The sequence below is a fragment of the Rosa chinensis genome, chromosome 7 (genome assembly GCF_002994745.2).
Source record: "Rosa chinensis cultivar Old Blush chromosome 7, RchiOBHm-V2, whole genome shotgun sequence".
Taxonomy (NCBI): Eukaryota; Viridiplantae; Streptophyta; class Magnoliopsida; order Rosales; family Rosaceae; genus Rosa; species Rosa chinensis.
This window is the reverse complement of record NC_037094.1, coordinates 69,010,586-69,034,035: the sequence shown is the minus strand read 5'-3', so window position 1 is coordinate 69,034,035 and position 23,450 is coordinate 69,010,586. Positions and strand designations below refer to the sequence as shown.

At 40.2% G+C, this 23,450-nt stretch overlaps 1 protein-coding gene and 1 pseudogene across 1 annotated transcript; one reads left to right on the top strand and one right to left on the bottom strand.

Moving 5' to 3' along the window:
• Positions 1-3,479: 3,479 nt before the first annotated feature.
• On the bottom strand, positions 3,480-7,339 carry LOC112175300 (annotated as a pseudogene).
• A 5,555-nt stretch (positions 7,340-12,894) lies between these two features.
• Positions 12,895-13,586, top strand: LOC112175803 (peptide deformylase 1A, chloroplastic-like). Its single transcript, XM_040509964.1, has 3 exons — positions 12,895-12,971; positions 13,268-13,357; positions 13,468-13,586. Exons 1-3 carry the CDS (start codon positions 12,903-12,905, stop codon positions 13,537-13,539), a joined length of 231 nt encoding a protein of 76 aa, XP_040365898.1. The 5' UTR covers positions 12,895-12,902; the 3' UTR covers positions 13,540-13,586.
• The last annotated feature ends 9,864 nt before the right edge of the window (positions 13,587-23,450 follow it).

Here is a 23,450-nt window from a genome sequence, read left to right as displayed (position 1 = left end):
CAAGGTGTCATGAATGTTCCCAAAACGTCCCTTAAGGGCATCCCACAGTTCCTTAGGTGTCTTCAACTGAAGGTATTCCCAGCGTAGGCTAGGATCAATATGTCGCCTCAAAAACATTAAGGCATTTGCTTTCACCTTATCAGACGGTCCATCGTCTTTGGGGTCAGTGGGAGTTTTGATGGTGGCAGTGTAGTCTCTTGCCACAAAGGCAGTTTCTACATCGGAAACTCAACGGTGGTACTCAAGTCCGTCTGAGTCCAAAATGTCAAACTCAGGTCGAGTTGGATCAGCCATCTACATAAACAAGAGAGAAGAAATAAATTACGCAGTCATAAAGACATCCACGTGAATTATTTTCCAAACGTATGAATTAGATTTCAAGACCAAGATTCGTAATGGTCACATTTTTTTTCAATGCTACGTGAAAATGCATTATCACGGTAAGTATGTATGTATAATGCTCATGAATTTTCATTATCATGGCAAAATGGAGTTTATATATTGTATAGCATTCTAAACAAGTAATAATTATAGCACGTAATAAATAATAAAAAACAAAGCATATATTAAAATAAATTACATGGCATGCTTCAAATTTCACAAATATATACCAAAATATATGTTACACATAATGATAGCAATAATATATCATGCGTAAAATAAAAGATAAACAATAGCATAATATAAACATGCTTAAACATAATTATAAATCATGCTGAAATATAATCATATAAAACATAAATAATAAGGCATGTTTAAAATGATCAAAATTATCTAACTAAACATGCTCAAAAAAAAAAATTCTAATTATAAACAATTAAATATAGAGCATGCTTAAAGATATAAATAAAATTCACATGCTTTAAAAGTATAAAGTAAATAAATAAAACATACTTGGTTGTGAGAAAATAAAACAATCCTAACACACGCGCGTGTTGATGCAGACGTGTGTAGCGATGTTTTTGGGCTTGAGAAAAAAAAAACTGGGCCGCTTCCTCTTTCTTTCCAGCAGTGGCCCACGGGGCCTTTTTTTCTTTCTTTTTCTTAGCTTGCTTTTTTTTTCTTTTCTGGGCCGTAGGCCTTGTTTCCTTTTTTTATTTATTTATTTTTATCTGGTTTTTTTCTCTGGGTCACAGGGCTTAATTTGTTTTTTTTTTTTTGTTTGTTGGGCCGGCTCTTTTCTTTGGCCGGGTCACACTCCTTTTCTTTTTTCTCATTTTTTTTCTCTCTTCTTCTTTCTCTTTTTCTGGTTTGCAGACAACCACAGTTGACTAGGTGAGGCTTCGCTGTAGGATTGTGGTGCACCGGCGCGGGGATCTGCGCAGACGAGGGGTCGCGGGAATGCAGGGATTGCATTGCTGCTCGCGGTGGACTGTTGCTGTTGCGGCTGTGGGCGCGCGGGGGCTACTGGAAGGATGATCGAACGTCGGGGCTGCTGGGTGTCGCTTGGCTGGCAGCAGCGATGGGAATTGTAGATGGGTGCGGTGAGCAATTGGCTGGGTGACCGCAGCGATGGGGTTGCGGAGAAGGGCGCGTAGGCTGGGCAGATTGTTGGAGTCGGGCTGCTGCAAGCGCCAGGCTGCTGCAAGGAGGGGAGGAGGCTGAGCAGCGACGGCGCTGTGGCAGATGGGAGGCGGGGTCTGCGCGGGGCAGGGCTGGGCTGTGCAGGTGAGGCCCGTGTAGGCTAGGGTATTGCCGGTTGTGGAGCTTCTCGGCCAGGGAGGGCTGCTGCAGGTGACAAGGCTGGAGGGTGGGCCGATCTGGGCAAGAGGAGAAGAAAAAAAATCCTCTTTTTTTTTTTTTTTTAGTTGAGGGTTGCGGTAGTAAAGAAGAGAAATTGTTTCTTCTAAGGTTTTTTTTCTTGACTATTGGCTCTGAGCGTGCTGATAACGTGTTAAAGTAAAATGACAATTAGAATTGGTCTACTCATTTCATTTCATAGCCCCTTTATATAGGGAGAGAATTACAATGGAAAGAACAATTACAATGATGACATTAAACGCTAATTGATCCGTAATTGTGCTTATTGATGGTAATTGCTAATTGCTTGATTCCCTCTCCGTCAATCACTTTGACGAAGGCACATAATGTGTTTTTCCTTTAACAAAGTATAAAATCTTCACGATTAATTATTCTGAACACTAAACTTATAAACTAATTAAGTCAATACGATCAGGTGTAGAAAAATTAATTTAATGATTTTTTTTTCAAATATTTTCTTTACAATTAATATTTTGGTAACTAATGTGGTGTATTTAGAATAATAAGCAACAATTCTGAGGTAACAAATAGAGTTTATTAAAATCGAAGAAACAACACTATAATTTAGATAAATAACTATGATCAAGTCAATGTAACTTGTAAAATAAATTTAGTATTTTTTTTTCAGTTAACTTTTGAGGTAACAAATGAAATGTTTTAAAAAATGGGACATAAATTATAAATAAAATAACATAAATTCAAAAATATTTTTTTTCAATGAACTTTTGAGGTAACAAATGAAATTTATTAAAAAATAGGACAGAAAATAAATAAATAAATAACATAAAAGCTTTGAACAAAAAAAAAAAAAACGAAAAAAATTAAAGTAAAATCCAAGCCCAAGAGCCCCATCTGCAATATTCAAGCCCAAGAGGCCCAGGCCGCAAGGGGCTCGTATCCCTCCCTCTCAGCCCAAGGCTGCATCTGCATCCACGCCGCTGCCCAACCACCATTTCCGCCGCCCCACTCTCATCGTCCCTTTCCCCACCTCACATCAGGATTCGATGTAGTCGTCCCAGCACCGCCGACAACCATGCATCCATTGAATCCGGTCCACCAATAGCCACGACTCCGATCCCAGCCTAATCCAACTCCTAACCCAGCCACAGCCACCGTGAAGCTAGGGCTGTCAATTCCGACACGACCCGATAACACGTCTCGAAACCCGCACGAAATAAAGCGGGTTGAACCCGCACGATTAAAAACGGGTCGGCGGTGGGTCAACCCGCTATGACCCATTTAATAAATGGGTCAGTCACGGGTCAACCTGCCAACACGAAGTGAACCCGTATAACCCGATTGTGGTATGTTTCTTCTTGAAATTTTGGACGTTCAGAGTATTTGATCATAGGATTAGACAGTTTGAAATATTTCGTTTTTTAATTATTGGATTTAATTATTTATGAATTATATATAATTATTTATATTATTCGTCTTGTAGAGTTTTTAGTGAATTTAATCAATTTATGTATTTTTTTAGTTAAATGGGTCTCATTGTTAACGCTTAAATGAGTCATTTTGTCTAATAAGACACGACCTATTTATTAAATGGGTTAAGTGGGTTGAAAACGGGTAATCCGTTTAATAAATAGGTTGAGTTTGAGTTTATATCTTGCGACACGACAAATACCTTGACCTGACACAAACCCAACCCGACACGACCCATTGACAGCCCTAGGTGCAGCCAAGAAGCATGAACAATGTCCCCCCCAACCCCAGCCTCTGAACGTTAGATACGATTTTTACCTCCCTATTTTTTTTTTCCTCTTCCGTTCAGCAATGAAACCAACGTTAACGACGATTACAAGGTAACGGGAAACGGACGGCTGGATATGCTCCACATCTTCAAAGCCACAGATCAACGGTAATCAGGGCCATGTGGATAACCACCTCAGGTGGTTTCCAGAATTTTCGCTTTCTTTCACAGGGCAAAGTATGGTCTGCACTTTAACAGGTCATACTTCGGATACAAAAATCACCACTCGTTTATGTACCTTCAACATCAGCATCATCAATAGCCATGCTGCTTCCAACGCAATGCCTATTGACAGTTGGGACCTTCAAAGGTTTTCTTGCCTCTTTTCTTATGGACTGAACTTCTTCAATGCTTTGGGATGGTGTGTTTACAGCATTATTCTCCCAAGTTCCTCCTTCCTTCATTTCCAGAGGTAAGTTCTTTGCAAACCAACGGTGGTCGGTGGGTCTTAATTTCTGGAATTGTTATTCTCTGCAAAAAGATGAGGAGAGAGAACAATGAGAAATGTGTATCCGAAACCAGATCTTTGCAATCACGAGTAGGGAAAACAAGATTGAAAGAGGCTCCTGATATGCATATCAAAGTTTAAGTCTATTCTATCTAGCAGCTCAACACCAAAATGAAAGCCATGTTACCTTTTCCGGGTTTGCAACAAAAATCTTAGACAACAGGTGTCTACACTCCACAGAAATTCGCACACTGTCGGGGATTACGTAGCGTACAGTAAGGATCCGCTGCCATAAGACATATAAGGTTTTAACTCTTAACTCAAGAAACAATGGAGAGGGTGGACGGTTGAAAAGGTTGTAATGCTACTCACTCGAATTGTTTTTCTAAAGTTCATAAGGTCCTTAGGATCTTCAAAGGGATATGCTCCGACGAGCATGACATATAATGTGACTCCACAAGACCAAACATCTGCAATCTATAACGATTTAGAATTAGATACAAAAGATCCCTGATGCCTGCAGTAGAAAATTACAGTATTGATGAGAAGGCACAAGAATTCGGACTTACCACCTGTCCATCATATTGTTTTTTAGATAGAACTTCGGGTGCAATATAAGCAGGTGTTCCCACAGTAGACTTTGGCAGAGAACTCAGTAATGACTACAAAACAAAGTGAAGAAATATTAATTATAGCCTTAATTCCCCAAATTCCTAATTGCAGATCCTCTAGGATTTGTGGAATACCTTTGAGTATCCAAAATCACATATTTTCACACGAGGCGCTGCGCTGTCATCTAAGAGTGTGTATTTTCAAGCTTAAGGTCTCTATGACATATTTGTTGCAGCAAAAATAAATTATTTCATTACTACAGTCAATACTACCAAATAGGGCTGGGCGTCTGGACCCGAAAGACCGAGGACCCGACCCGAACCGAGGAAAAAAAAGCCCGATTCGGTTCGGTTTTCATATAGGAATTTTCGGTTCGGTCTCGGGCTTCATATTTTCAGGGCCCGAAAGCCTGAACCGACCCGAAACTGTAGTAGTTGCCACATGTTAGTCCTTGATTGGGTGATATAATAATATGTTAAATAAAAATAAATAAAAAATAACAAGTTAACAACCCTAAAACTCTAAAAGTCCTAAAACTGACCTCACTCACCTCAGCCTCCCTCTCTCTCGATAGTATCGAGTCGATACCATCTCAGTCTCAGATTCTCAGCCCTAGAGTCGAATCAGACCATCAGTCGATTACCATTTACCAATTTCTGAACACAGTGTAAGGCCCAATCTTGCCGATCTTTGGAGGGGGAGTGGAGTCTCGGTTGATAGCCATCTGGCTGATCTGGGTGTGTTTGATTTGGAGCAGAAACCAGAGGAAAGTGGTTGGTGGGATCTCTGTGGATTTTGAGTTTATGGGTTTGGAAGAGAAGAAGAAGAAGAAGAAAGTGGAGTAGATGGGGAGGTGAGAGAGTGGAGTACAGATAGAAGAAGTGAAGTACCTCGATCTCAGTCGATCCCTCCCTCTCAGTCGATCACCCTCCCACTTAGTCCCTCGGTCCCTCCCTCTCAGTCGATCACAGAACTGCAGAACTGCAGTTTGGAAAACAGGCAAATCTTGTCAAACTGGAAATTGGGCCTGAAAAGCCCAAAAGACCGAATCGGCCCGAATGGGTTCGGTTTCTGTCGGTCTTCATTTCTAAAAAAGCCCGAACCGGCCCGAACCGAAAGTTTCGGTCTCAGTCTCGGTCTCGGTCTTACTGATTTTCGGGCCCGACCCGACCCGAGCCCAGCCCTACTACCAAAGATCATGAGAAAAAGAGACAGCAGTACACAACATACTAGCTGTAGAGCGGCAACTTTTACATACCATTGTATGACAGTAACTAACTCCGGATATCAATTGCTGGAAGAAAAACCTTGCCTGATGCAAATGATTGTAAACTTTTAGCTATATAATGATCGATTGTGAAGTGAAAATTACTTTAAGAAATGAAATGGATCTTTTTTCCCAATTGAAAGTAGAGGTTGAAGATAATTTGGATGGATTTCATTTACATGGGACCTTTAGTATACCCATATTCCAACTATATTTCTATGAAATAGAACTCACCCCCCTCCAAAATTACATTACCTCATTCTCACTAAACCTAACAGCCTTGACTATTCTGTCATAGAGTTCTCCTCCAGCAGCATATTCCATCACAATGGCTAAATGAGTTGGTGTCAGCAAAACCTGCATGAAAGAGACCCCAATACTCTTAAAACGTAAACCCTGTAAAGCTATGGTTATAAGTCCATTATCCACTTCATATTAACAAAGCGGAGGAAGTAAAGGTCATATTTTTACAGAGGTGTAGTAACAAATGATTACTAGGTACCATTTTAAGCATAGTTTAAGCATGTTTTGAAAGTATTATTCAGACCAAGAAAATAGATGCTTGTGCAATGATATAAAGAATTGATAGAGAAGATGTCATCACTATCTGCCAATGCAAAAAAGTTCTGTATAAAGACATGCTATAAAAGTTGCAGGCAAATTCATTCTCAATTTCTTCTTCTCTTCTCTGAGAAAATTAATCCAAAATTCATTATGATACTTGGAAGGGAAGAACAGAACAGAATCTGTGGATAAATTCACCTAATTACTTACCTCTTTGAACTGAACAATATTGGGATGCTTCAAGGATCTGTGGTTCATGATTTCCCTTAGCACATTTTCATCTATCTACAACACCAAAGAAATAGGGAAAAAAAAACACCCAATACCCAGAAAAAATCAGAAACAGAAAAAAGGAAAATAAGAGGTGAAGAAGATGAAGAATCAGACCTTAAGGCCTCTCTCAATGAACTTAACAGCTAAGAGTTCTTGGGTATTCTTGTCTCTGACCAGCCTTGCTACACCAAAATTCCCAGACCCAATATCTTTCACAACCTCATACTTCTCCATTGAATTCAAATTCCAAAGCAGAACAACAACAATTAACACAAACTTAAAACTTTTTAACTCCTCTTGATTATGAAACACAAACTTGCACGAATGTTCTAACCAACAAAAGGGTTTACAGGCTTTTACAGCTAACAAAGAATTTAGGGGACAAGTGGGAAAACCAAGGTGGGTGAGCGAGTGGGTAGGTTTTTGGATCCGAGGCTCTGAGCCACCCTGTAATTTGACTGCTGAAAGAGATTAGAGCCACAGAAACCTGGAGTTATCATTACTGACTCTGCTACGTGCGACAAACGCATGCTCTGATTGTGCCGGTGAAACAGCTCGCAGCTAAAGGTTAGAATTCGATCATGTGCCTCATCATAGCTTATAATGGTTAAGCTATGATCTCGACTGGTTGATGTTGAAGTGGGAAATGCTTATGGTGTGCCCCAAGACTCCAAGAGGCCAAGACCAAGTAATCCTTGATAGCTCGAACATCTTATTCTTGGGCCCTTTTTTAGCCCCTCAATTCTAACATTTGGCATCTTAATCCATAAGATCATCATCGCCTTGAGGCCGCTTGAAGGGGAGCCACTTCACTGTCCCATTTTACCTTCTCCAAAGACAATTTTCTTTACCTTTTTACTTTCTCATATGCTAATAGTGTTACTTACATGCAGAACTTATAGTTGTGTTTCAATTTCCTTCACACTGTCGGATATGCACACCCGCCTGTTTCATATTTCTAGCTCCGCCGTTGTTTAATTTCAGTCAAAAGTATATTCTAAAGCTAAACACACAAACTTGCTTACAAGTTTTACCGCTCGAATGAGCAACTTTACAATTGAACTGCTTCACATTGGCTTCTCCTACTTGATGGCATCTCATATCAGTGTGCAAAATCAAAACCAAACCAATACACATCTTGAATACTGTGTGACCATTCATTAAGTCACTGGAGAATTCTTTATATTCCACATCTTTTCACATTGTATCATGGCTTAGTGATAACTCATGTCCTATGAATTGTATGCTTACATGCGACGTTAATGCGCAATACTAGTGTTTTTTGTTGACTGATGCTGTCCACTAGACTTTCTGACTCATGAAAATATATGGCACTCCTTTGGAAGCCATCTACCCACCCTCTGGTCCAAGCTCCAATAGTGTCCCACTGCAGCTGACATTGGGGGTGCTAGACACCATGTCGATCTCCCTCCAAAAAGCATACTTTGATATTAGTCAAAATCTCACTTATGTGGGATGACTTAACTTAAGTCTCAAGTTATCCCTAGAAGCATTTTTTTATCACGAAGCACCAACTTTCAAGAATGGTTAAACCACAAAAACGTCCAGCGGGTTACAGCTAACAAAGCCTTTTAGAGGTGAGGATCGGAAATTAGAACGAGAAAAGACACGCTCGATCTTTTTCTTTGGTTTCAAAGGTGGTAGGTTTTTGGTCGGAGCCACACACTGTAATTTGACATGACAGCAGTAAGATTACTATTAAGTGAATTGAACTTGAAAGAGATGAGAGCCACAGAAAAATTGAGCCATTGACAGACTGCTTCTACCTTGGACAAATCTGGTGGACGTAAACGCATGCTGTGATTATTCTTCCAGTATGTCAAGTAGAAAATAAGAATTCGATATGTTTGGAATGTTTCAATAATTCTTATTCATCTCCAAAAGAGGAGGTATATATGGAGGTACAAGTGTGTCCTAATAGGAAAAGATCTCCTACAATTATACAGGATACTTAATCTACACATACAAGGAAAGTAAATATTTACAGAATATTCTACACTCTTCCTTAAGTTGGCGCATAGATGTCAATCATGCCTAACTTGTCAATTGAGTTGTCAAACACTTTCCTTAACACTCCTTTCGTAAGAACATCTGCTAACTGATCCTCTGTATACACAAAAGGAAAACGAATAATTTTCCTGTCCAGATTCTCCTTAATGAAATGTCGATCTACTTCCACATGCTTAGTCCGGTCATGCTGAACATGATTGTGAGCAATTTCAATAGCAAATGTGCTATCACAATGTATGTCCATAGGTTTCTTGAGTTTAAAACCCAAATCTTTCAACACATTACGAATCCACAACATCTCACACACTCCATGTGCCATACCTCGAAATTCAGCTTCAGCACTTGACCTAGCAACAACTTTTTGTTTCTTGCTGCGCCAAGTCACCAGGTTTCCTCCAACAAATGTGAAATACCCAGATGTTGACCGTCTGTCTGTCTTATCTCCAGCCCAGTCTGCATCCGTGTACCCTACAACTTCCAATTCACCCTTTTTTTCAAACAACAAACCTTTTCCAGGTGCCATCTTAAGGTATCTCAAAATACGATATACTGCATCCATATGCTCTTCACTGGGACAATGCATAAACTGACTAACCACACTCACAGCATAAGCAATATCAGGCCTAGTATGAGAAAGATAAATAAGGCTCCCTACTAGACGTTGGTACCTTCCTTTATCAGTTGGCACTTGATCCGGACAGATGGCAAGGTTGTGGTTCATCTCGATCGGTGTCTCAATAGGATTGCAGTCAAGCATCCCGATTTCAGCTAACAAGTCAAGTACATAGTTACGTTGGGACAACGAAATCCCCTTCTTGGACCTTGCAACCTCAATTCCAAGAAAGTACTTTAATTGCCCCAGATCCTTCATCTCAAACTCCTTAGAAAGATACTTTTGTAGAGCCTCCATCTCTTTCAAGTCATCCCCTGTGACAATCATATCATCAACATATACTATCAGAGCGGTAATCTTACCCTGACTACGCTTGATGAACAAAGTGTGATCCGAGTTGCTTTGTCTGTACCCAAACGTCCTCATGGACTTGGAAAATCTCCCAAACCAAGCTCTCGGAGACTGCTTCAGACCATAAAGAGACTTTTTCAACTTACAAACCTTGCCAGTACCATAAGGCAGATTTTTAACTCCTGGTGTCATGTCCATATACACTTCTTCCTCTAAGTTACCATTAAGGAAAGCATTCTTCACATCAAACTGACGTAGAGGCCAATCTTTAGTTGCTGCAAGTGAAATCAAGATTCGAACCGTATTGATCTTTGCTACAGGGGCAAACGTCTCTTCATAATCAATTCCGTAGCGCTGAGTGTAACCTTTGGCAACTAATCTGGCTTTGTACCTGTCAATGCTCCCTTCAGCTTTAAGTTTTACTGTAAACACCCATCGGAATCCAACATTTTTCTTTCCAGCAGGCATAGTCACAATATCCCAACACTACTACAGAAAATGAATCAGACGACACCTCTCATACGACGCAACACTGTTTTCCGTGGTGTGAATCATTTCTCATTATTGAGACGACGGTTGTAAAATTTCCGTCTTCTAATATGAATTCAAGCAACGGTTGTTTTTCATGCTAGATTTACGAATTGTTTCAGAAGACGTTTATAAATGGAAGCGTGGTGTGAGGTCGAAATGGTTATAGGGTAGCAAGTTTTCCACCATTTGGCAGCACTTAAATTTTCCCAGCACATAGTGGTGATACGACAGTTTGTTTAAAACTGTGGTATGAATCCATAGGCTTGCAAGTGAAACATGTCCACCAACATTCCCCCCAATTGTTTCCCCCCATTCTCTCCCCCCAAATCCATTTCCCTCCACCCAGGCAATAACGAGAGGCAAACTGAAAATTTAAAATTGGGCATTCAGACAACGTAAATATGAAAAACCATTGTCTGAGGGGGCTTGTCCATAAATCAAATAAGGGCTTCTCCCAATAGCTGAATGCTGTCTAAATATAATTAAAGCAGTGAAAAAAATACACTTGGACAAAAAATAACCCTAGAAGATAGAGGCAACCAACACATACCGGCATACCCCATTTGCAAAACGTCATTAGTCCGCTGTTATGTCGATGCCCTTTCTCAACAGACCCATCACTCTTCGACCAAACCTGAAGATCGCTTCCCTTCCCATCCCATCACCTTAGGGTTCTTCCATTCCCATCTCTTCCCAATTCAATACCTAAAAAGAGTGAGCTGGCGGTGGACGCGGCTAGGATTGCGCGAAGAGGGTGGTGAGAGAGCGACGGTGGGAAAGTGGGATGAGATTGGGGTTGGGTTGGGTTGGGTTAGGGTTTAGGTGGTGGCGGAGATGCAGAGGCGTCGGCGGAGAGAGAGACGGGGCTTGGGGATGGGATTGGGAGTGGGATCGAGCTTGAGGGTGGGATATGGATCGAAGAAGGATTTAAATTTGGGGGTGGGGGTCTTAATTATCTCCTTCATCTCTCTCTCAATTTTTGATTTCTCGTAATTGTTCAATTTCAAAATCCGATCTTGAGGGTTTGGTGTTCTTCAATTTTGTCTTGAATTTGCGTTATTGGTTTGGTTGCGTTTTAGGCGGAGGAGGAAGATTTGATGATAAAGGAGCCCAACCCTAAGAGAATGCATATGACTGACGATAAAGCAGAGAATTAGAAAAGCAAAGAAGAAGACAAAGCAAGCTGCTCTTCATCTTCTTCGACCGTGGGTGAGTTCCAGGTGGTTTATTTTTTTTTCCTTTCTTTCTGTTTAGTTCCAGTTCATTCGGACCATTCCCATCAGTATTATTGATCATATTGTCTTATGTCGATAATGAAAAGAAACAAATGGGGTCCTTGGTTGTTTGTTTGCTAGATTGGATCTTAATCTAATGAATGAGTATTATTCATTTCATATCACGGCCATTCATACCACGCCCTGCAAAATTATTCGATGAACAAATGAATGAGTATTATTCATTTCATTCTACTAGGTTATTGCGCAACACTTACAGTATTTCTGATTTGCTTTGTTTTGATGCAGAGAAGGTTATACCAAAAGCTCGCCCAAAGGCTGAAGTTAAACCGTATAGACTCCTCACTTTTGGTTCAAACTAATGTATTTTATTATTGATTATCCTTTTCTTTTTTGATTAATTTGAACATGACTCACTTGTGTTGTTCTTGATGTCTCTGTAGCGACCCGGAGGAGGAAGAGCAAGCTAGTCATGCTGAAAATGAGAAGTAGTTGCTCAGACGTTTCCATGTATGTATTATGACACTGATTCTCTTTAGCTTACAAGGGATGGTCTTCTTCTTCATGTAGCTCTGATTCTGTTATGAGTCCTGAGCTTCTTTTTTCTTCTTCTTTTTTTAACAGATATATATAGAGCCATGGCCTTGAGAACAATGATGAGGAAGATAGGGAGTAAACTGTTACCCAGGTTTTCATCCATGCATAGGGAATGCTCTTTACGTTACTCACTCTGCGCATGAGATGATTTCTTTTTACTCTATTGTTGCCTTTTCTTTCTTATCAAACACATATGAAGACTGTCACTTTCACATTGATTCCATGGTTTTGATGCTCTTTTTCATGTTTCTTTTCCATCCATTTAGAAATTGATCCAGTTCAAGTTAGTTTAATTCAGAATGATTTTGATGGTATTTAGTCTTCACATGAAGTGAAATTGCTGCCTACTTGCTTCATTGTGTTTAGAATACATTCTATGATTGTTGTTGTGCTCCAATTTTGAATATAACCCAGTTGTTTCTAGTTCTGAACTCTTTGCAAGGTCTTTTTGGTTTGGCAACCGACTATTATGTGTTTACACTTTGAATTTGTTGAGTAGTTGGGTTGTGAATAGCAGATGGATATTGGGTTTTTTGTAATAGGATTGCAATACTGGCAGTGAGTCTTGATCAGTGTTCTATATATCTTGTGGTGCTAATCAGAAGGATAGTGTAGTAGAGGAACTAGTTATATACACCACATTGGGCTAAGAATTTCATTTTAGAAATTTAGTGTCATTTCCATTGATTGTTTACTGTTATGCTTATCTTAGTTGCATTATAGTTGTATTGTAATCTGAAAGTTGTCATTATCATCATCATCTTCAACTTTTTATCTATGTTTTATAGTTGTACAACTGCTGCGCAATAATCTAGTAGAGAAGTATCACCAAGAAATATATAGGCTCCTACAAAATTGATGATATGGTGAAGGTGATGAGGAAGGCTCCTGGGGTTGGTCTTGCTGCTCCACAGATTGGAGTTCCCTTAAGGGTCAGTTCTGCTTAGCTTTTGATCATTTCGTTCTTCGAAAATGTGTGTTCGTTTGAATGAAGAGTCAACTTGGATCACCATCGAGCTCTATAGTTGTTGTTGATTTGATTGAAGTGATAAAACTGTAGTAGCTAGTTCGATTTAAGCTACATTGCTTTCTATTTATTTATTTGGTTAGAACGTTAGTATTTTTGTCTTAGTGGGAGGGTTGTATGTAGGTAATGGCTGTTTGGATATTGTGTTACAACAGTCTCTTATTTTGTCTAATAACAAGTTTGTCATTCTTATATCTGCAGATAATAGTCTTGGAAGATACAAAGGAATATATTAGTTATGCACCCAAGGATGAGATTAAAGTTCAAGAGAGACGGCCTTTCGATCTTTTGGTATGTTAATGTGTGATTATGTATGAGGTGAATATCCAAATAACGTATTAATTCCTTGCATTGAAGCAGTTGCACTTCACTCTAAAAATTTATTTGTTGTTTTGAGGCAGGTGATTATTAACCCAAAGCTTCAAAAGAAGAGCAACAGGACTGCAGTATTCTTTGAAGGCTGCTTAAGGTGAGGGTTAGAACTGTAAAACTCTACAATTAGCGAATTTGTAATGTTTTTGCCACTTTCCTTACTTCATAGCATGGTTTCTGACATTCAATGTATGATTTTTGATCTCCAATTTTGCTAACGTTGATCTCAAGGTTCTGTTTCTGGGACCATTATTGTTTGTTTCTTTAACTGATGGAATACCAAAATGCCAGCAGTACCCGAAGCAATATCTTCACAAAGCGGTATGTATTTTCATCTATATTGCTATGTTAGAACATAACAGTTCTGTGATTATCATTTACCAAAAATGTAGCAGGCAGGTAGTTACATTTCGGGTTTAGTTGCGCACTTGCGCTTAATTATGTAAAAAATTGAATAGTGGAGCATTCATTGACATGTTTTGACTTTTTAGTTCACACTGATGATAATCATAATAATTCTGTTGGGTAAAAATTGATTAGTGTAGTATTCAAGTAGCGCTGCAGTCTGCACTTTATCAATTATAAGAAGAGCTCCTTAGTTGCTGCTTATTTCTTTCCTTTTCTTTGTTTTCTATAAGGTAGCTATCTATTTCAGCAATAATTCGTTGTTCTTTTGGATGGAGTTTGTATATAATATGGTATGTAGTTTGTTTGTGTAATATGCACCTATATATTGTTTCTTTTAGATACAATGCTCTAGAGAGGAGAGAAGCTTGCAAGGGCGGTAAAGAAATAAGCAAGAGAGCTGCCCAATCACAATCAACTGCTAAAGGTACAACAGCCTTCCAAAGAGCTCATTCCTCTCACAATTCTAGAAGAAATGATGTACCACATTTTGGGAATCAGTTAGTAACATGTCTTTACCTTTTATATTTCTTCCTAAGGATGAAGTCCCAACTAAGCCAAGATTGCCATCAAGTCCATGCCAAAAGCCTGAAATCAGTAATGCCACCACTGATTCCAATTAAAGATGAGCGGGAGAAGCAAGAAAGCATCAATTGTTATATTATTTAGCATGAGAAAAAGAAAACAAGGTGATGAGCTCATGGCCTGTAAAGTATGCTGAAGCTCATGGCCTAGAAGGTCTGAAGTGCAATAGGCTTGAAATTTATGTTTGGGGCTGGCCTGACAATCTTTTAGTACATTTTTGGATGTATTTTGCTATGGGAGTTTATTGGAAATACTCCTTTTGTGCATATAGTATTATCAGTGTCAAATCCATTTAGGTACATTTTTGTGGATTATAACAATATTAGATATATATATATATATATATAGATAAATGACTATTTATTTGGTATTTTGATTCCAGCATTGAATATGAATAATTCTTGTCATTGGACAACAAAATGAAAATATGTCAAGCTGATGAGGTTTATAGGTTAAAATCAGACAAAGTTTTTCTATAATTCACACAACGGTTTCTAATGATTTCATTGTCTCAAATGTCATGGTACGACGGTTAGAGTTATATGTGTTGTATGAAAGCAAATATACACTGAATTAGTCACACCACATTTATGTTGGAAGAACTGTCGTATGTATGTAATTTGCACAACGTCTTAAAAATAAAACTGACTTCTGAACAACAAAGAGACAAGGCTAGAATCCTAAAAACCGTGGTATGAATAGAAGTCACACCACGGCAAATTTCTGTCGACAGATCTGCCGATCCATCAGACCACGAATTTAGCTACACACCGTCGACCCAATGATCGGTATACAACGGTTGAAAACCGTCGTGTGACAGCCTTTCATCAGACGACGCCTCGATAGACCACGGAAATGCAAAACGTGAGACGACAGTTTTAAACCGTCGTGTGAAGCTATTTGTGTAGTAGTGCAAGTCAAGTTTTTCTGCAACACCTCTAGTTCTTCATTCATCGCTTGAGTCCACTTAGGATCTGCCAAAGCATCCTGTACACTACTAGGAACAGATATAGTGGATAATTGATCAACAACAAGTGCATGTGACCCAGACAACCTATGGTTAGACATGTAATTAGCTATAGGATACTTAGCTTTGGTTTTGATGTCTGGTTCATATTGTTTCTTAGGCCCTCTGTGATCTCCTAGACCCAATATTACCTACCCCAGATGACTCGTTTGAAATTAAAGGTACTTGAGAAGGAACACTTGCAGCGGATTCTTCAGTTGACGATGTCGAGAGGGGGAAGAACTCTGATTGATGAGGACTCTGAATATTTTGTTCATTGGGTGCATCATAGCCAGGAAAGTCGTTAGTTTGTAATGTTCCATAGTTTCCAGAATTGTTATCACCTTCAAGTTGCGCGTTGGTTTCCTGGCGTGTTGCACCTGCCCTTTCTGACAAATCATGAAGATGGCTTTTAGCTTCAGGATTATTTAGCTTGTCAAGTGATTGGCTGAAGCCCAATGATCGGCTAGAACCAAGCCGTCGGCTTGGAGAGTTAAACAATTTCCCATCTGAGGGCCCTACTGCACCGATCTGTCTACTTCCCATCAGATCACTATCCTCACATGCGGACCCCACGACTTGTCTACATCCCATCAGACCACCATCTTCACCTTTTCCATCTGGGCACTCCACCCCCACGGCTCCACCAAGGTCACCTTCTCCATCTGGGCACTCTACCCCCACGGGTCCACCGATTGGTCTATCTTCACATGTTGCGGACCCCACTGGTCCACTACCATTTTTGTCTTCGCAGGATGCGGACCCCACTGGTCCAATTAGTTCATCTCCACCAGATTTCTTTTCTTCTTCGCCAGATTTCTTTTCTTTTTCTACCGCCCCATCATTTGTGTTGGCTTCAACTGACATTTGAGAATTCCCAACGCCAAATTTCAATTCCAAAGCTTCTAATTCTTCAAATAATGAATCTCGAGGATTTCCTTTACAATTTCTCTCCCCCTAAAGGGAAGACACCGAAACTACCCTGAATAATAAGGCTCGGACTCACGAAACGCAACGTCAAGAGAGACATGTATAGTGCCCGTAAGAGGATCATAACAACGATAACCCTTGTTAAACTCAACATAACCAACAAATATACACTTACGAGCACGAAGATCAAGCTTGCTGCGTTGAGGCTTGGGAATATGAACATATGCTGTGCATCCAAACACGCGGGGCTCCAAATTAGGCAGGGAAGGGATGGTCAGAAGTGTATGAAACTTCTGATGAGGATTCTGAAACTCAATCACCCGTGAAGGAGTACGGTTGATAAGATATCCTGCTGATTTCACTGCTTCTCCCTAATAGGATCGAGGTACATTCATGCTAAACAAGGAAGCACGAACTACTTCCACCAACTGCCTATTCTTCCGTTCTGCTAAACCATTCTGTTGAGGAGTATAAGAATTGGAGGTTTGATGATGAATTCTATGTGACCGGCAAAACTCAATCATAAGGCCATTCACAAACTCTCCACCATTGTCAGACTGAAACACTCTGATGGATTGTTGATACTGAGTTGCCACCATTTTGTGAAATTCTGTAAACATCCCAAATACGTCACTCTTATTCTTCAGTAATGACACCCATGTCATGCGAGTGCAATCATCAATAAACGTTACAAAATACCGAGCTCCAGAAAGAGAAGGAATTTTCGCAGGACCCCATACATCAGAGTGAATTTTCATAAAAGGAACAGGACTTTTATGAAGACTTGGTGAATATGAAATACGGTGGCTCTTAGCTAATTCACAAATGTCACAATGGAAATTGGAATCACTGACAACTGAAAATAAATGAGGTTGCAGCTTCTTAAGATAACTAAAAGATAGATGACCTAAACGGCGATGCCATAACCATACAGCTTCCTTGGCATTCTCTACCCCGTTAACCTGATTAGCGTGTCCCAAAAGATGCTTATGTTTCTCTCCAGTCGCTGTCAGGTCGAGGTAGTATAACTTCCCCCTTCTAACACCATAACCAAGAATCCGCCGAGTCAGAATGTCCTGAAACACACAGAAAGACGGATAGAAGGTGACAATACATGCAAGAGCTAAAATAATTTGACCAACAGATAGGAGATTATAAGCTAGTGATGGAACAACTAAGACAGATTCAAGGGTTAAGGTATCAGATAAAGCAATAGAACCTTCTCCGGTGACCGGAGTTGGAGTACCATCAGCAGTAGAGATAACATTTTGAGGGGAATGTCTAAGGTTCTTTACAAGACTAGGGTCATTGGTCATATGGTCAGATGCACCTGTATCAATTACCCAAGAACTATTCATAGAGACCTTACCCTTCATACCTGACTGTGCCACGTTAGCAGAGGCATTAAATGGTTGCTCTTCCTCTGTAGTAGCCACGACAGTTTTTTAAAGGTTTTTTCGCAGTTGTTTGGTGAAATCCCACCAAGCAGGGTAGCCAATTACTTCATAGCACCGTTGTTTGCTATGACCCAAATTTCTACAGACTGGACATGTTGTGTTTGCATATGGATTTATTTTACCCGAAAGCTAGCGTGGTGGAGGCATGTTGTGGAGTGCAAAGGTGGTGGGGTCGTATTCCATGTAGCAGAAAAAGGCTTGTACGAAGTCAAAAAATGGGGCTGCAGTAGCGCAGCAAGATAGGCTTTGTCGGCTAGAGTGGCAAGGCTTGGCTCGGCTTGGCGGCTTCAGCAAGATTGCAGCAGAGCTTGTCGGCTAGGCCTAAAGGATGGGTCAAGTGCTGCACGTGATGTTGCTTTTCAAGGTTGTCAGATACAATTTCGAAACTGACTTTGTAAAGGCGAAGGTGGAAAGATAAATTTGGGTGGAAGGATAAATTTGGTCTGTTTGTTGGCTGCAGCAGAATTGTCAGTGGGGCAATGGTGCAGCAGGAGTCTTGTTGGCTGGTGTTCAATCAAACAAAAGATGCCCCTAGCAACTTTTAATTAAATAAGGGGGTACGTCACCTTTTAATTAAACAAAAGGTGTGGCAATTGATGGTGACCTTCAAGACTTATTTCGAACTTCAAAGTTTGGGTGTTTTTCGGCTTTCAATTTCGGGTTTCAAAGTACAGTGCAAGTTCACATGATTAAACCTGCTCTGATACCAAGTAGAAAATAAGAATTCGATATGTTTGGAATGCTTCAATAATTCTTATTCATCTCCAAAAGAGGAGGTATATATGGAGGTACAAGTGTGTCCTAATAGGAAAAGATCTCCTACAATTATACAGGATACTTAATCTACACATACAAGGAAAGTAAATATTTACAGAATATTCTACATGTCACTCTATTGGTCGCGTCGTACGCACCAAACTTAGGAAAAAGAAACATCCATAGTAGCTCGTTTACTTTAATTAGGAATGATCTAGACTGGTGGGAGAGTTGGTGATAGTGACGATCGATGCTGGCGTTGGGAAATGCTAGTGGATGCCGTTGCTGACAATGAAGTCGCAACTCGCAACTACAGGATAATATATATGAATCTCAGAGGTTTGTGTTGGATATGTGCTTGCTCTTCTTTTACTATGATGAACGATCGATGAGCAAGAGAGCTTCGAAGCATATTTCTAGACCTCCAACCTAAGGGCTAGTATGGTACTTTTTCTTTTCTTTTAAGTTTGAATGGATTTTTTTTATTTTTTTAGAATAAACGTGAACACTTTCATTACTCCGGCCAACAAAGTTTGAATGGATATTGATATCATTAGAGTCGGTAGCCGTTAAAACGGGCTCAAATCTAACATGTACTTGAATAGAATAACAAACAAGAATCCCAAAATTCTATCAAACAAATGCAACTCATCACACAGATCTATTTTGAGCTCGCTATTTTAGCGAACTTATAGAACAAAAAACAACTATGTGTCTTCTCGGGAAAAAATTAATTGACTAGCCTTCCATTAGCCTACACGCAATTGTGGTATCAATAGAACACTACTTCCTAGCAAAGAAATAGGTATTTCTTATCCATAAGCTGCTTGAAATACACCAATCTTATTCAGGATAGTTACCAACTCTCACAGAAGTCATGATCCGAATAAATTAGCACTTGGAGACCATATAAATACCCAAAAATGCCCAAAAAAGTCCAACTCATGGGCCAGGCCTACCCAAATCACTAAGTGATATGTGAGGGTGGCAAGACACCATCCTTGAAGACCCACTAAATAGGGCCAGACATCCTAAATTTAAACCCAAGCCCAAACACGAGCAGAAGCCCGAGCCATCTTCTGTCATGTTATTGCCGCCGCCGTCAATCCCTCCGGCAATCGGCCCTTCCCCATCACAGCATTAGTCGCCGAATTCCAGGTCTGCCCACCACCTGATTAGAAACCACCAAAGCCCAATCTGATTTAGCAATAGGACCCACCGACCTGCTACCTTCCTCCTCGACACGCTGCAGCAATCACTGGTAAGACCAAGATCACCGGTAAGTCACCACTCCTCCGATCAGTGATCCGGAGCTGTACCCTCAAAGGATGATCGATGACAACACCTACTACACAAATGCTGCCGCCGACACCACCCGCGTTCAAGGGTGAACTACTGTCAGGACCCACCCCGAGATCTCACCCTAGAAACCGAGGTGGCCCTGCGGGGCCCACTCATCGAGAAGATCCTACCGAAAATTCTGCAGAACCTCCCCTAAAAGTGGACAACCCAAAAACCTGTTAACCAAAAATAACACTTCTAACAATCACTCTCAAAACCCCTGGAGCCACCCTGCTCCCAAAACCGAACAACTCCATAATTTAGATAATAAAATTATCCAAGTAACTCAAATTTACAACCAAGTCATAGGTTACAATATTAATACAACAATCTCATGGTTATCAGAGCAGTCTAAAACCAAAAGAACAACGATAAACAAAGTAGGTTAGCAAATAACCTACAAAGGATAGATGGCAGCGGTGGTGCTAAGCCTCAACTCCTAAAGCCGAACAGCTACACTGCAGACTAGGCATTAGAAACCGAAGGGCCCAGGGGGAAAGTACATAAAAATGTTAGCGTGAGTGGACAAAAATAAATAATTGTAAATAAAAAGGGATTTTATACTTTCCCACATTTATTCCTTTAAAAACTCGATGCATGCACAAATGGTAAAACATTTATCTTTGAAAATCGAGAACCTCGTAAAGACAAGCCAGCCTTGCTGGTTAAGGGAAATCGGACTAGCTCCGCTAGTCAAAAAAAAAATATATATATATAAGAAGTAGGGGAAGATGACAGCCATACGAATAAGCCTCCCAGGCTAAAGTACTCCCATACTCCCGTATATACCCTTACGCCACTAAGTGTAGCGATTAGGATACTGGGCTTCAGCATTACTGTCACAAAGACAGTAACCAGCGCCACAAAGGCGGACGGGCTTCCGTGATCCCATCACGTCACTACAAAGGCAGACTCAATGCTAGCATGATAAATAATCACCCAAAGTATGGCAAAAGAAATCCAAAAAACTAAAATCAGTAAAGCTTCCCTGACTCTCAAAATAAATGCGTGCACGAGTACTGTTCCCAACCGCACTAGGAAAATCTCCAGATAAGAAAATCAATAAATCAACGGCGTGTCCCACACGCCAAAATATTCTCGGGTCAATGATGAATAAGCAAGGAAGTTCAATAATGAACTAATATTCCATTTTGGAAAATACCATGGAAAATACTTCGTTGAAAACAACATAGATCATAATTTCGAATCCGAGCATAACAAAATTAATATCCAATCACAACTGCAATAATTCATAATCACATCATGAAAATCATCATTGAAAGTAATTCCACGAGATAAATCGAAATCAAAATCTGAAAACAATCATATGCTCGAAAAGTAATATGATAATTAAATAAAGCACTAGTTCAAGAATTAAATGCATGCATCATTCTTTAAAAAATAAAAGTCCACTCACAATAAACGGTTAATCTTGCCGATCGGTCGGAATCCTCCTCAAATGGGGCCTCCTCTCGTCCTGTACAAAATAATCGTTCGTGAATAATCACAGGACGGAAAAATATTTTTTCTGATAATTGAAATCGAATTTCTAATTGTTTCCTTAATTTCAACTCCTTAAATCTTCTCCGATAACCATCCAAACTTCACCAAACTTCAAATATAAACTCTACAACATTTAAAGGATTTTATGGGCTAAAAATCAGAGTCGGAAAGCAACCCTATGCGCCACCGCCGCCACCAGCTCCAATGGCCACCAAATATTGGCAGCAGCACCTACTCATCAAGCCCAACATTTTTCTCAATTACAACAAATTCCAATTTTACCTTGAAGTGCTTGAAATCGGCCGGTGAAATTTTTCCAGAAAATTCAAAACCCTAGATTCGGATTTTTTGCTTGATTCTCCCTCTACACTGCAAATTGATGCATGAAACTTGAGGGGAATGATAAATGGCTCGAGGCGCCCCTAATGGACTTGATTTGGTGGCCGGAGATGGCCGGAATTGGAAGAATCGCCAGAAAACCTCCAACTGCTACAGTGAGGGTTTTTGCTTTGATTTGGGGTTTTCCGGCCAAATCGCCGTAACCCACGATCACTAGTGTATAGAGGAGGAAGAGGGGCTCCAAGAATGGCCAGTTGCACACCGGTTGGTGGCCGGACGGTGGGGAATCGAACGGAAGAAGAAGAAGCCGGCGGAAACGAGGGAGAGAGAGATCGGGGAAGAGGAGAGAGAAAAGTTACTGTGGGTTTCCGGAAATGGAAACCTATAGTGGTAACTTTCCATATATATACCCAATTTACCATGAACAGTAACTTCCGTATTTCACTCATAACTTTTTCATACTAACTCCGATTTTTACGTACCACATATACACGAGCTCGGTTTAATGTCCTCTACAACTTCCATGCAGAAAATTTTCTCAAATTTTGACCCAAACAAAACGTCAACTTTTAAGACCACTAAAAGTATCGAAACAAAGTAAAAAGTGATAGTAGTTGTCGTTTACCATCCATATGACTAACAGGTAAATTAAGATACGGGACGTTACAACTACCCTCCGAGATCCAACCTAAATCAAAACTAGAACCAACCAATCGTAATTCGAGCAACCAACCATGCCTCCCACCATTACCGCCGTACACAACACCATGGCCTTGACTCAATCACACGAAATCCAAGGTCAACCTATGTGATGACATGTATTTTCGTTATTTAATTATCGCAATTAATAATGGACCAGTTATGTGAATTATGAGTATTTTACTTGATTCGTATGTTGTTTGTGAAGTGGAATTATTTTCGGACGAATAATTATTCGAAAAGTGTGGTTTTAGGGGGGGGTACGAAGTTTAATTTTTTATACGTAGTGATTATCCAAAAACTTCCTGCATGAAAGTCGTAGAGTGCGTCGATATTAGTTCGTGGATATATGGGACGTGAAAATCGGAGTTCGTATGAGAAAGTTATGAGGGATTGAAAATTTTGGAAATTTCTGTAAATAGGAAAATTTTATGGATTTTTTCATAAAATCCCATAAATTTCCTTTTCTCATTTTCTCCCCCAAAATTCTCTCCGTTCTTTCTCCTCAGCCCCGCGCGACCCTACCCGAACCCGTGGATCCGACCCGGTTCATTCTCACTCCTCCGGCCACCTCCGGTGATGGGACAAGGCAAGGAACGTTCAGACTAGCATCGCGAGCCTCCCTGTGGTGGTGATTTGCGCCGTGGTTCGTCGGAAACACCAGATTGGAGCCGAGGAAGAATTCACGATAAGGATCAGGTAGGAAATCCACTTTTCCGGCGACATCTCAGCTGATCCGTCTCGGTTTTGGAATCTCCTCCTCTTGATCATCCCTATAACCGCCTTGAAGGACGATTTTGCGTGTGGAGTGAAAGATCAAGGTTTGAAAATCAGCGGTGCACAACGAATCTGGAGCTTGATCAGACGACAGAGATTGATTGATCTTGCAAGCTTGATCTTGGACAATCTAGACCGATCTAGCCTTTGCTCCAGGTATGAAAGTTGCTCAACTCTTCATGATGAACATTTCTGGATGGCTTGATTGTTGTGA